The sequence below is a fragment of the Amia ocellicauda genome, chromosome 3, assembly GCF_036373705.1.
Source record: "Amia ocellicauda isolate fAmiCal2 chromosome 3, fAmiCal2.hap1, whole genome shotgun sequence".
NCBI lineage: Eukaryota > Metazoa > Chordata > Actinopteri > Amiiformes > Amiidae > Amia > Amia ocellicauda.
In genome coordinates this window covers 35,359,854-35,373,596 of record NC_089852.1, presented here as the reverse complement: position 1 = coordinate 35,373,596, position 13,743 = coordinate 35,359,854, and the positions used below count along the sequence as shown (strand labels likewise).

At 44.5% G+C, this 13,743-nt stretch overlaps 1 protein-coding gene across 1 annotated transcript in view; it reads left to right on the top strand.

The window, feature by feature from the left end:
* Positions 1-13,743, top strand: part of pola1 (polymerase (DNA directed), alpha 1) — a 77,999-nt gene that overhangs the window by 11,626 nt on the left and 52,630 nt on the right. Inside the window, exons 25-26 of the mRNA XM_066699207.1 lie at positions 254-403; positions 830-952. Coding sequence (XP_066555304.1) covers positions 254-403; positions 830-952 — 273 coding nt within the window. The remainder of the gene's footprint in view (positions 1-253; positions 404-829; positions 953-13,743) is intronic.

Below are 13,743 nucleotides of genomic sequence, written 5' to 3'. Positions count from 1 at the left end.
GAAATATGCAGTGTTCCGAACACTAGTTCAGAAGTAGTGTAGATGTGAACACAGTGATTAATGGTTAGAGTTGCACGCACCTGGTTGGACGTTAGTGACAATGGGCCGTCAGACAGGCCTGTATTGGGTACAGCTTTGTCTCTCTGTTCACAAGACACCCTTATCTCTGTGTGTCTGCTGAAGCGGGGTGCGCTGGGGTGTGCTGTTGTGTTCACCTGGTTGTCATTGTGCCCGCTGTGTTCCCGCCTCTTAGGAGGAAGAGCAGGATGAGATCCCGGAGCTGCCCGACCCCGACCTTGACATGGGCATCCTGCCTCGGGAGATCCGGAAGCTGGTGGAGAGGCGGCGGCAGGTCAAGCAGCTCATGAAACAGCAAGATCTGAACCCTGACCTCTACATGCAGGTAAAAGGAGCGTTCAATTCACTCAATTTTTTTTTGGGTTACAAACTGGTAATTACAAGGTTATTATGCAAAAACGGTGGTTTATGAGGACATTGCCAATGTCCCCATAATTCAAAACGCTTAAAAAACATACTAAATTATGTTTTTTTGAAAATGTAAAAATGCAGAAAGTTTTTTATAAGGGTAAGGGTTAGGGGATAGAATCTATAGTTTGTACAGTATAAAAGTCATTATGTCTATGGAGAGTCCTCATAATGATAGCGGCACCAATGTGTGTGTGTGTGTGTGTGTGTGTGTGTGTGTGGGATGTAGAGAGTAGCAGCGGGACTTGTTTGCTGTTCTTGAGTTAGGCCGGATAACCGAGACTGTGTGCTTTGCTGCAAGGCCCAGCTTGTCCCTGAACCATCCGTCTCTCTTCCTCTGCAGTATGACATCAGGCAGAAGGCTCTGAAGCTGACGGCCAACAGCATGTACGGCTGCCTGGGCTTCTCCTTCAGCAGGTTCTACGCCAAACCGCTGGCTGCCCTGGTCACCCACAAAGGCAGAGAGGTAAGCCTGCGTCCAGCTCCAGGGCTCGTCTTTCAGTAGTGGTTGTATCCTCTCTTGCTCACACTGGGGGATGGGGATGTTTAATATTGTTTAAAGAAGCTCAGATTTTCTGGCTTGTCTCAGTTTAGTTCATGTTAGGTGTCAAACCACACAGGCCTCACTGTGAATAAAGTTGTACTGCTCGTTAACCAGTAGAGGGCAGTGTAAGATCATATGACTGTCTGAATGTGTTATAGCCAGTCAAGTCTTTTTTTTGGTGGTTTTCTTATGGGATAGAGTTTTCACCTTGATTGAATTGGTCATAATTTAAGGGAGCTAAAGGAGTGCAGTGCCACACTTGTCTCTGGATTTTACCTCCTGAGTTGAGACCTTTTCATGGATAGTTTTGTTTCCTTTTTGGAAAACACCACATTGTGATAAACTTTTTTTTCTTGGAGCTGTTACTTATTTATATATATAAAATATCAGAATTCTGTTACTCTCCGAAAAGTTTATATTTCACCTAAGCCCATCTAATACAAATTCACCTTGTGTGGTTTGTGAAATGGGTGTGGATTCTCCCTGTTTTAGCCTGGAAACATTCTTGCCTGAAGTTCTCCTGTTGACCACAATTCAGTCCTCAAGTGTCAGTTTTATAGCCTGTGGCCTAAGTCTTGAGTTTCCAGCGTGTGCTGTGTTTAGTGTCTGCTGTGCAGCACGGTCTTTAGGTGCTGAGATTGTGGACCTGAAGGAAGGCCGTCCAGGCTGTGCGCCCTGTGACACAGAGCCCCGGATGGCCCACTGTGAGTGTGAACAGCCCCCAGGGGAGATGACGGCTGTTTGGCACAGAGCAGGGCCTTTGATCCTGTGCCAGAGATGCCCATTAGTTTGTGGTTTCCTTAAATAGCTGCTGGGTTGAGTTCCCTTCTAGACAACCAGCCAGAATAGTTTCTAAGCAGCTGCCCCGGCTCTGGGTTAGTTTTATTGATTTCTTTCAGTTGGGAAGCCATTGCTCACAAGTCTTTCCTCTATGTGTCGTTTTGTGTTTACTTGTCCCTGGATGGGTAAAGGTCAGGGTGACAAGATAGTCATGCTATCCCCGAGTAGGATCCTGCCTGACAGGAGTAATGGATGAAAGCAGACATTGTCCAAGATTCCTGACATTGCTGGGTCTTTTATTTATTTCATTATTTTTATTAAGGTCTTTCCCTAAAAGGAATTCAAAGGGGTTCCATCTGCAACAGCAAATTGTCTCCAATTAAACTGACTGCTGCACAGGGGAATGACTACTTTAGTATTTCGGTTTTAAGTAGCAGTAAACGCACTGGTTTTATTAAATGATTTTCATGTCTCATTTATGAGAATACGTCTATTTCTACCTTCTGGAGGTTAACTGTACTGCTGATGAGGCCAAACAAACTACTTTGGTATCAGGGAGAGTGTGCGACTCCTCCAGCCCTGACTGAAATGCTTGTATTGACTTAAACTGTCAAGAGTGCAGGGTCATTTTTCCTTGCCAATTTGTCTTAAGCTTAGATCACTCGTTTACAGCTTCATTCCCCCACTCACTTGTGGAACAGATTGAAGGCACAGCCATGTCTTCAGCTCTTACCTTCTTGGACTCCAATTTGTCTTGTGCTGATGAGATTGTAAGTTACTGTTCGCTGTTAATTGGAGGCCATTGTGAAGCCAGTGGGCCTGGTGAGCTGAGCACCGCTGAGGAGCAGTGGTCACCCCAGGGTCCTGTTGGATCGGGTTGGCCACCTTGTTCTTCTGAAGGGAAGGACTTCTAATACAGTCATATATTTGATTTTTGTTTTTTAATTCAGGCACTCATTGCATTAGAGCTTGGGGACTTTTTACAACATTGCTGTGAATCGCTGATGAAGGTTTGTAAAACAGTCTTCAGATTTCTACTGTCGAGAGCGGTGCTGGGATGTGCTTCATCCACTCGCACCTGTCAATTGGCGGCTGCAGTCTCGAAGGAAGGCCCCTGCGCTCAGCCGGAGTTTACCCGATCCAGTGGCCTTCAGCAGATATATAAAGCAAAACATCTTTACGCTCAGCAATCCTTCAGTGCTACCGAGGCATTCAGAGCATGCATGACAACAGATTATCACAATTATCTGGTATTGTTACCGACACTTTTTTCGGCCCTGGCCTTTCAGAAGCTGACACATGTGAAAGCAATATATTGTGTGCATCTGCTGAGCCAGTTAAAGGACGTTATTAATAGTCCCCCACCCCCCGAAAATAGTTCTGAGAATTGCATTAAAAGGTAACTTGGTGCCATTGCTTGTAAATTAATTGAATCTGCGCTCTCCGTTGTGATGGCCTGGCAGCTGTGTCGTGCCTCTAAGGTGGGCGGCTGACGGGGGCGTATTGGCCCGTAGCTACCTGCGCTGTTCGCTACACTGTCTTCGAACACCAGCATCTCTTCCGAGAATCACAATTCGTGGCTGTAGATGTTTTGTTTTTTACCACCTCCCCACTGCCTTGCTGTCCAGCATTTCCACCCCCCAAGGCCAGCGTGGTCTTGTGGATGTTCTCTTGACTTCTGGTTTACCCCTGGTGTCATCCCATCACTGTGACATTGTCTCTGAGCCTCTGAGAGAGACCTACAGTTCACCAGGGACATAGAGGTGCCGCTTGCTTGCTCAGGTGTGGCTGTGGGTAAGGTGCTTGAAAGGAGCCAACAGAAGATGTTTATCTCACCCAAGGCCTTTTATAACTGCTCCAACTAGTTGTTATTGACCTAACCTGTCCCAAGCCTGCTATTTTATCTCTATATTTATATATTTTTTTGAATATTTATTGTTTCGGCAAGAATCTATACCATTTAATTTCTGAAAGCCTGATGCTCTCAACGGACTGAGCCATGGGGTCACAATTATGGTCAATTACAGCATAATTATCCACTCTGACACCCAATTGACAGGCTGGTTAATGTAATATATATGTATCTGTATATGTGTGCGTGTGTGTGTTTTTTGTCTTTCCGAGGGCAGTGATGGGCAGGTGGCAAAAGAGCTGAAAGCATTTGTTCTTGTCAAATGTGAAACCGGTGCTTTTGTTAATATTATGATTGCCTTGGCATGTTAAGAACATCCCTGAATAGGGGCTAGTGTTTCACGCCAGCAGTCTCCTCATCGATGCTGCCGGGGATTTCTTTATTTTAGTCCTGGTCAGGCTGTGTGGCTAGGCATCCAGTGAACAAAGGCAAAGTGTTCTTTTGGGACTATTTTGGAGTCTGTCTGTAAGGTGTGTGGAGAGGCTGGAGAAATTAATTACCATATTGTAAAGCACTGCACGAAACGATGAACCAGGTGAGGGTTTGCATTGTTGCGTTGCTCCCCCCCTCTTCTGCGGTATCGAGAGGTCTGCCGAATCAACTCACTTCCCAGGCACGGTCTCCACTCCACTTCCAGCCCCCAAGAGAAATCCTCGGAGTAAAACTTTTAAAACCATTATCTCGTCAATAAACTTGTCATTGTGTGAATGTGCCGCCGATGTTAGGAGCCGTAACTCAGCTGGGACAGGCCTGGATGTAGGCATGTGAAACCCGAGTCTAAGTCAACATGGCCCAACGTGCTGGTGTACATAGATTATCTGCTCGCAGTTGTTAGAATTACAAAGGTCACCTTTAAATTTCCAGGAATAAGACACAAAAGCGGTGGGTCACATATACCACGGCCATGGCAAGTGCCCCCAGCGTTTAGGAAAAGGATTTGTTCTAGATATCACTTGACTTAACAAATAGTCACAGTAGGTGTAATTGAATATATTTGGATTTGCATTACGGCAGTGCTAAATAGGACCTGCTAATTCTTTGTATCTGGTTGCCATTAAGGATTGTTAACCTTATTGGGAGTTTCAAAGTGTATCCCGAGCTCCTCAACTTGTGCCCTTTCCAAACTATTCTGTTGCAAAGACCTCTGTTACAATCGGATCCTTAATTACTGCGCTGACCTTTTTCCGTGCAGAAATTAAGAAGCTGTGTGGTGTGCGCTGCAGAAAAATTGATTGGGGGGGGGATTGCAGTGTAAGGAGCTGAGGAATGTGTGCTTGATTACCGAGTCAAGGGCAGCGTGACCAGACCCCAGAACCTGCCACGATTTTTAACAAGATCAGGTCTGCCCTGCGGAATGCATGTTGTTGAGAGTGTGAGGCAAGAAGCAGCAGTGATGGTGGATCACGTTTGAAGGGATCCTGCACTGTACTAGACTAGCTGTTCACTGAGGCACAGAGGAGAGAGGTGCCATATTTTTCTTATTGTACAGAGGGCCTTAGGTGATGAATTCAATGATTTGAGGGTTAAAACTCTTCTGGCCGTGTGACTTTTTGCACGCTCCATTGTGAGTCACATGACCAGAGATAGTGTCCTTCAGAAAGGTGCTGTCACTGAGTCCGGCTGCCTTGTGGCTCCTGTCTCACAGACTTTGATAAATATATTTACAATTGGCATCCTAAGAATGTTGATGGGAGCTTCCCTTTGTGCTAATATTAATACTAATGCGCCATTTGGGCTAAGGACTCTGTTTCCCCAGGGGAATCTACAGCATCCCAGTGATGCAGCAAAAACAATTGCTGGCGGTTGTATCAAATCAGAACAGGATTTATGGGGATTTTTTTGCGCTAGACAGATTCCCATTCCATGACTTTAACTCTCTGGAATCCAGGAGGACATCTTTTTCAGCTTTAGCTCAGCTTTGTATTTGAGGTTGCTTTTATGTCCGTTTCAGAGTAGTGCAGATAACATTTAAAAATATATATACTTGTATATCAATCAGATAGGTTTATGACAGGTTTATGACAGGCTTTCGCTATTTTGGGAAATGCGAGCGGCCGACCGGGCAGTTTTTCACAGCAGCGTGTTTGTTTGTCACAGCCTTCTTGTTCGTTGTATGTTTGCAGAGTGATGTAAATTCCACAAAATGACCAAGCAACAAATCAAAGGCAATACAAAATATTAGATAAACAAAAAAAGGTTTGCTACAATTGTCTTGTGTTGCCACTTTAAGCCCTGAATTGTTCCATCCAGCAGGGATGTGGCAGGGCCCTTTACCCAGAACCCTCCTGGCTCCAGCTTCTCCCCCTCAGTGTGCTCTGTAATAGTTCTGATGTGTCACATGGGGCTGGTTTGCGGTTTGGACGGCTCCTAATCGTGTTAAACTAGGCGTTTATGTTTCTAAAGTTGTTGAAATGTCCCAGCTGTCACACAAGAGGCACTGCCGCCAGTACCCCAGCACTTATCATATTGTCTGTAGTAAAAGGCCTGAGTTTACTGGGAAAAATAGTTTATATATAATCTGAAGTAAGGGATTGGCTGGGAGTGAACCCCTCCCTGCAGGGGCATTGCTCTGCCTTCCTTTGTTGTTAATGTTCTGTAATGCAGTCAAATTTCAGTCAAACAAACTAGCTAAAAATGGACACCAACAAACGATGCAATTTGCTGTCGAGGGTGTAAAGCTTCTTTCAGGAATGTTCCAAACCTTTGAAGGTCAGTCTGGTCCCTTTGATACAGCCCTAACTGAGATGATATAGTACCTTTCATGTGCTAGTTAATGAAATGTCTATTTCACAGTGGGTTCAGTAAGGTGACATTTAGGAGCAGGTTAAATAAATACAATACATAAGCTTTATAAATCATTTTACTTGAACTGAATCAAATGTATTTTCCCTGCCTTGCTCCTTGGAGGCAGTGATCTCTCTATATTTATCTCTAGTACAAATATCTCTAAAGGATTATTCTCATTTAAAGCTCGACTGAAAGAGAGGGCAATCAAAACGGTTCACGTTGCTTCTGAGATTTCCTTTGACCTCATTTATAAGAGGTGAATGACCTTGAATTGTACACTTGTCACATGGCCGGCCAGGCTCTTTCCACCTCTCCATTCTCAGAACTTTCCTGTCTGTAATTCCTGCTGTCATCTCACAGGCTTTAAACGGGCTAAACGCCCTATAATGCAAGTACGGTGTTTTCAGATTGTATAGCGCTTGACTTCCCCAGGTTTTGGAAATGGAGATTAAAATGGAACCTAATAAGCTTAAGCAACTGAATTTTTTTTTTCTCTCTCTCATTTTTCACACCCAACTACCAGCTCTTTAATTTAGTGCTGCCACTTCTCTAACTTTAATTGTGCCTCTCCGTTTATTGACAAGGAAAGTCTGAAAACCCCGGCGTGGGAGAGAGAAAGAAAGAGAGAGAGAGAGCAAGAGCAGAGTTTTGATTTGTGACTCGCACTCAAATAGTGCTAATCCTTTGCATTGCCGCATTTCAAAGTCCTGCAGCCCCGCTCTCTAATTTCAGTAACACGGGGTATGCGAGGGCTATCTTTGCCAACCTGCCCTGAAGGAACTAATCTTTTTATTTATAATGTCCAGGACCACACATGCATCCTCACAGCCTGCGCGGTGGATTTTTATGATCCTGTCTCATTAGGAAAGGCATTGGCTTTTTTATTAATCTAAAGGACAGGCGGCAGAGCAGCAACCATATCTCTTACAACTCGCTGTGATTAAAATAAATGGATAATTGAACCTGGAAGGAAGACAAGATTCAGTGAAATCTGTGGCCGGCCTTTAATAATGGTTTGAACCAAGACCTGGCACTGAAGGGGTTTAGATTTGGACTCCTCTCCTAGCCCCTGATTTACTGTTTTGCCACTGAGAAGCTGTTAAGCTGTGCTGTAAATCGCCAGGTCTGCCTTTGTCAATCAGAAACGGTACAGTGCTCTGCTGATTTTGCCCCCCTGCCCTCTCTCTACAGAATACAGGATCAGCAGTTCATTGACCAGTCCTCCATGGATTTATATATTTACCTCCTCCTGTTTATGCATGAATTTGTCATCGCTGTTAGGCAATCGGACAGTCGTGCTATTTAAGCACAGTTCTGACCAGGGAAATGAAGGACAGGGTCGCTATCCTCGGAGGCAGGGTGTGCAGGTCAGTTGAGGTTACTTTTACACACCGAAGTGTCCCACAGAGGGATGAGGTTTAAACCACATATCACATACACGTGACATTCAGTCTCCAAAGTATTCCATTCACCAAAGGTGTGGGGGGGGCATCCTTGGGTTTTTCATGCCGATCTTTGACTGGGGAGGGGGTGGGGGTGAGCCCGTCTTACCAGATAAGCCACTCTGGAGCAGTTTCTTTTGGAATTGGAGGAAAAGCTACGCAGAAATTTGTGAACTCTTCCCCTCTAAGAAATTAAAGCAGAAATTGAGCTGTAATTATAATAATTGCATGTTTCCAGCTGTTGCGCTTGGCTATGTGGCATGTGCTGCGCTGCCTCTTTTAAGATAATGTGACTCGCTCTCGTCCACCCAAGCTGCCCCTGCTAAAACGGTCAGGGCAGTATGCCCACTGTCAGGGTCATGGAGAATATCGCCGGGACCGCACTGAACACAGAGGGCCTCTATGGCTGTTTATTGGTGCCTTGATACTTTATCTGTATCTGTATTAATTTTATCTCCATTTTGCGAGGTTCGTTGGGTTAATTCCCCTCCAAATCCCAAAGACCACTACGACTCGCATGATCAGCGAGAAATCGGTCCATCTCCGCGATGTGGAATGAGGCATTTTTAATTGTTGTTTTTTTTCCTCTTCTCGCAGCTGGAGCGTTAAAACTGTCACCAAATATTTTTAGGCCCTCGCACGAACTAATGGAAAGCTGTAGTTTCTGGTGATGATGGATTTCATCCGTTAGTGATGCTTAGTGCATATTGCTCTCACTTAATGGCAATAAGTAAATCTTACTCTCAGTGTGGCAGGAATGACTCATTAAGGACTTTGTATTGCAAATGACTGCACAGAATGATGCATGTTCAAATGCACACACAGGCTCAATTATCAGACACTCATTTTTCTATAAGACAGTGATTAGCCCAACTTTCTTTTGCAAACATTGGAAAAATGGTAAAAATAAATACAAATAAAAATCAGTTTCAGTTTTGTAGTGAAGCGATGGGTGAGGAGACCCGCTGCCCCCTCGGCTGGGCTCCTGAGCAGCAGCACTTCCTCCAGCCCGCGCTGTGCGGACGGCCCTAATGATGCCTCCGTGTGCATTTTAAAATTACAGCTTGCCCTTCTGTGGGCTTTAAAAGAGACAAGTCTGTCATTAAAACATCAGACTGATCCTGTGCACTAATATGTCCTTGATTCCACCTCCTGGTTTAAGTGAAGAATGAGAGGCCCTTCAAGCAGCCCCACTGTCAGGGCGCACAGCTGACAGGAAACCGATACCATACTTGGCGTCCTGCGGGGGAGCCAGGCGTGTGTGGGAGCCCCGGCAGATGCCATGTGGAGCGCTGAGGTCTTGTGGCAGCCTTGACAGGGTACACACAGGCTGCCCTCCTCTCGAGCAGCTTGCAGCGCCGTCACAGTGCAGCAGCTCCAGCCCTCGAGCTCGAGAACACACTCGGTAATTTCTGGAGGAAATGACAAGTGGCTCGGGTAATTTCAGCCAGGGGAGCGATTCTTAAAATGCCGAAATGGAAAAACGCCTGGATTTAATTGGCTTGCTTGTCCCTGTTGGCGAGAGAACTGGGGTGGGGGCCGTGGAAACTGGAAACAGACAACTGATAAATTCTAGTGAACCCCAACCAGTTTAACTACTAACTAAATGTTGCCAGTTTTTAAAGTGACGGTTATTACTGTGGGAATTCACACACATCGCAGTTTTCATACTTCTAATTAATTTCTGAGGCAGTATCAAGGGAAAAGTCCTTAAAAAGATCAGACACCATGTCAATTTTCTGCCGATCTGTTAACACATTAAGCATATGTATGAAACTGGGTGGCACGCATTCTTCCCCAAGCTCTGGCTTCATTCAGATCCGGACCCCATTTTGAAATTGACGTGATTCAGTTTGGCAAGTCGACCTTAGTCTGAAATATCAGCACTAGCAAATGTACAGCCTGCTTCAGCATTGCCTGCCCCCTGTGATGTTTGCGATCAGTTTATAGTGTAAGCCTAAATGTCAGTGTGCAAAGACCACTCTCCTTCCTCCCTCCCTCACAGACCAGTACATTCTTTGGCCTCGTCTGGGGCACTTGTCTTTCACACAGGTTACAGCCTCCCTCCCCCAGCTGTCTGTCCTGTCATAATATTGGCTCGTTCCTCTGCTCACAGAGGTCAGAGGTTAATGAAAACTGTGACTAACTCAACGCGGATTGATGTCAAGGGGCGGGGGGGAATCTAATTAGACATGGAGGGCAATTAATTCAATCACTTATGTCACTACTACTCTTCTCTCTTGAGTTTGAAGACTGTCATTTGGGAGCACCTGGATCTTAAAAAAAAAAAAATATATATATATATATATATATATATATATTTGTTTCATGAGACAATTAGGAAAATTTAAAGCTGTGTCAAGTGCCAACAAATTGCTACCAAATTAGTCTTAACAAGCCTCTAGGAGTCTAAGACCAGCCATGCAGTCGTTCCTCATCTCTCCGCCTGGGCTGTGTTGTAAGGTAGTCCTTTCAGAGTGTTTTTTGTGCTGGTGAGGTTCATTTTGGCGAATTTGAGGGTCCTCTTTTAAGGTTCGTTTTTATTAAGTTACTCAAATTGATTAGAAATGCTTATTTGCTAAGGACATCAGACTGAAACGTGGAGAATGGACACACCTGTTGCTCTCGTTGAGGATGTTAGTGTGATTGCAGCATCCAAGGGGTTGCAGCGACCAATGTCCAATGTGTATGCGCTTTGTGCGAATAATGACTAAAAGGAATGTTAAGTTTGTTGATGGGGAGCTATGGAATTGCCCTGCATTAACCTTCTGACAAACACCTCTCATATTCACTTCTTCCTTTTAAATAATCATCTCCCATTAAAGACTGGAGCTCATCAGTGTGGTTTTTGTTAGGTAGTATAAAGTATTTGTGTTCAAAAGCATATTTAAAAGAGTACCCTGCCATTAAAGGCAAATCGATCCCCACTGTAGACCTTCAGATGTTCCTCTGAATACCAGGCTGTTTAACCTTACCACGCAGAAGTATTTGTTCAGTCTGTAACTGTTGCTAACAACAGCGCTAATGGAGAAGTGTTTATGGGTTGAGCGTCAGCAATTCTGCTTTCCCCCCCAGCAGCTGTCGAGGACGCACTTCGGATAATCTGCAAAACCTCATTACCAGAGGCGCGTTAATTAACAAGGGTTTTCACCGACATCCTCCTTTGTGTATATTTATTTATTTATATTTATTTTCTGACTCTGCTTCCGCGGGGTGTGCGCTCGGTTAAATTTAAACTACCAGACACTTCTGTGCATTCACCACATCCTTGCACTTTGCGGCCCGGTGACCTTGCATGGGGTAGCCAGACTCGTGGTCCTGATAGAGAGGCGGCTCAGTAATCAGTCCATGGATGCTTCCCACCACTCGCCCTCCACCCCTCCGCCTGCTTTTTTCCAAGTCATCCCCCCACCAAAAATGTTGCACCTCATAAACTAGCAATGTAAGTTGTGGTCGTGTTTCAAGGAGATGATTCCCCCTCTCTGAAATAGCAGCCCGGTGTCCTTGGCGGAGGGAGGCCTGCTGTGTGTGAAGGCTGTTGACACCCAGCTGAACGGGGGGCTCGGTCAATTGCTGATGACAAGACGTTGTGCCGGCCGTCTCGGTTTGCACCGGCCGAGCTTAACGCAATTATTTCTGCCTGACGTTGCCCACCTGTTAGGATCTCTCTTTTTAAAGGTCACCCCTTTGGTGCCGTGTTGTCTGACTGACTCTGGATCATGTAGGCTACTGCTGACATCACCCATCCCCCCACTGCCCTCTCCCTCTCGCTGCTGACATCAACCCACACACACCCCCCATAGGTTTGTGTAACACGGGCACAAATGTTTGCACAGAGAAGAACTTACTCTGATTACTGACATTGTTTTTCTGTTAGTTTTTTTTTTTCCTCTTGGGCCCACAGCTTTAAAGGCTGAAGCCTAGAGCTAAATTAGCAGCTGCCCCCAGAGCATTCTGGACTCGGCTGTAATACCACAGAGAAATCTGTGGCATCTGATTCAAGGACAGGGCCGCCATGAATTGTAGGTGGCTTTATGGGTTAGATAAAGAAACTTAAAAAAGCAGGAATCTTGCAACCATCTTCACAATCTGTAATGATGTTACTGTCCTTGATATTTAGAAGTGACCGTAATGACATAGTCCTAATTGAAACAAATTATGTAATTTTCATTGTCAGATTTCCACATTTTCCTCTTATCGCTCTGTCCAAAAAATCCTACTGGGAAAAGCATGGAAAGTTGCAAGTTTATGGGAAATATAATATGTTGTTGTTACTGTTGTTGTTGCGGTTGTTGTTGCTTTGTTTCACTTTCATCCCCCATTGATGCTGCGTAGCTGTAATGAAAGATGAGCAATGAGAGTAAGCCGACACAGCCTTTTCTTGTACGCGGGTCGGAGGTGAGACTGGTCTTTTTGTTGTTCTGGGGAGACCTACCCCTGAGGAGGGAAACATGAGCTAATTGAGCAGGGAGGTGAGAAGGCCAGCGCTTTAGCGATCCAGCTATTAAAAGCCTTGTGGAAACCAGCCACTTAATGCGAGGTCTTCGCGGCCTAACACTCCTTCTCGAGTTAGAAGCTTTTTTTAATTAAAAGTTGTTAGCCGCGGTAAGCTGAAGCGTCCCCAGGTGCGGCTGCCTGTGTGTTTCTGTGTGGAGTCATTTTAAGAACTGGGCCTAATTAAAGGGGCTGGGGGGCTCATTCCTGGTTTAATTCTGGGTTTACCCGCTGTACATGGATATCTTTACAGTAAGCTAAATTTAACAATAAACCACTGTACATTTACTAGGCTGAAAGCTTTCAGAGAGCCATTGCCTACAGAGAGATCCTCATGTTTATTGTTAATTTATTCTCAATTATTGTTAATTGTCTGTGCCTGCCATTGAAAAAATCTTAAATAATTCAATACTTCACCTTCACAGGATTTGATGCCTTAAAAAACAAGACTAATAGTAATTACATATGTTTTTCTATAGCGTGTGCCTTCAGCTCTGATTTTGCAGTGTGTGAAGCACGAAGGAGCAGTTGCCTGTCAGGAGGTTACTGGTGATCACATTTGAAATAAGTTATTAATGCAGAATCTCTGGCACCTGTGGCTAAGTCTTTCTGTTACAGCAGCTGCTCAACTAGTGCTGTAAAAATAATAGAATGGGGGGGGGGAATCCCTGATGTACGACTGAATTGGGGACGAGTGGTTTGTCTGTCACAGAACCACTCCTGATTAAGATCATTAGCTGTTATTATGACTCTGCTTGTGTAGGGATTTTGAGCTCCATTTGAATGTCAGTAATAACCCTCTTAGCCAATTATCCCACATTTAAAAGGAAATCACAGAGGCATTTTCTGTTGCTGAGTGTTGAATTACTGAATAGATTTGCTAATTAAATTCTTTTCTTTTTTCTTTTTTGTTCTGCAAAGGTTGACGTTAAAGGCTAAGCTCTCCAACAATGGCTCTCAACAGCCGTACTTTGTTAAATATATGTATTTAAGAAAATCTGAATCACTGCTGCATTTATTTCTTAAGTTTCAATTATATATATATATATATATATATATATATATATATATATTTAACTCTGAATATTCCTCCAGCTAATTATGAAATGTTCAGAACCGGAGACACTACACAGGCAAGGAAGGAACATGCATGGCTTCTGTTTTGTGGTTTTTGGCACTTTAGGTTGACGTTCTGTCAACACCTTCAGGACATTAACTGAGAGTCTGTCACTGGTAGACTGCAACCTGTCAGTGGTCCCTTTGTAATTACCCACAATCCACTATTGGCCTTTGGAGAA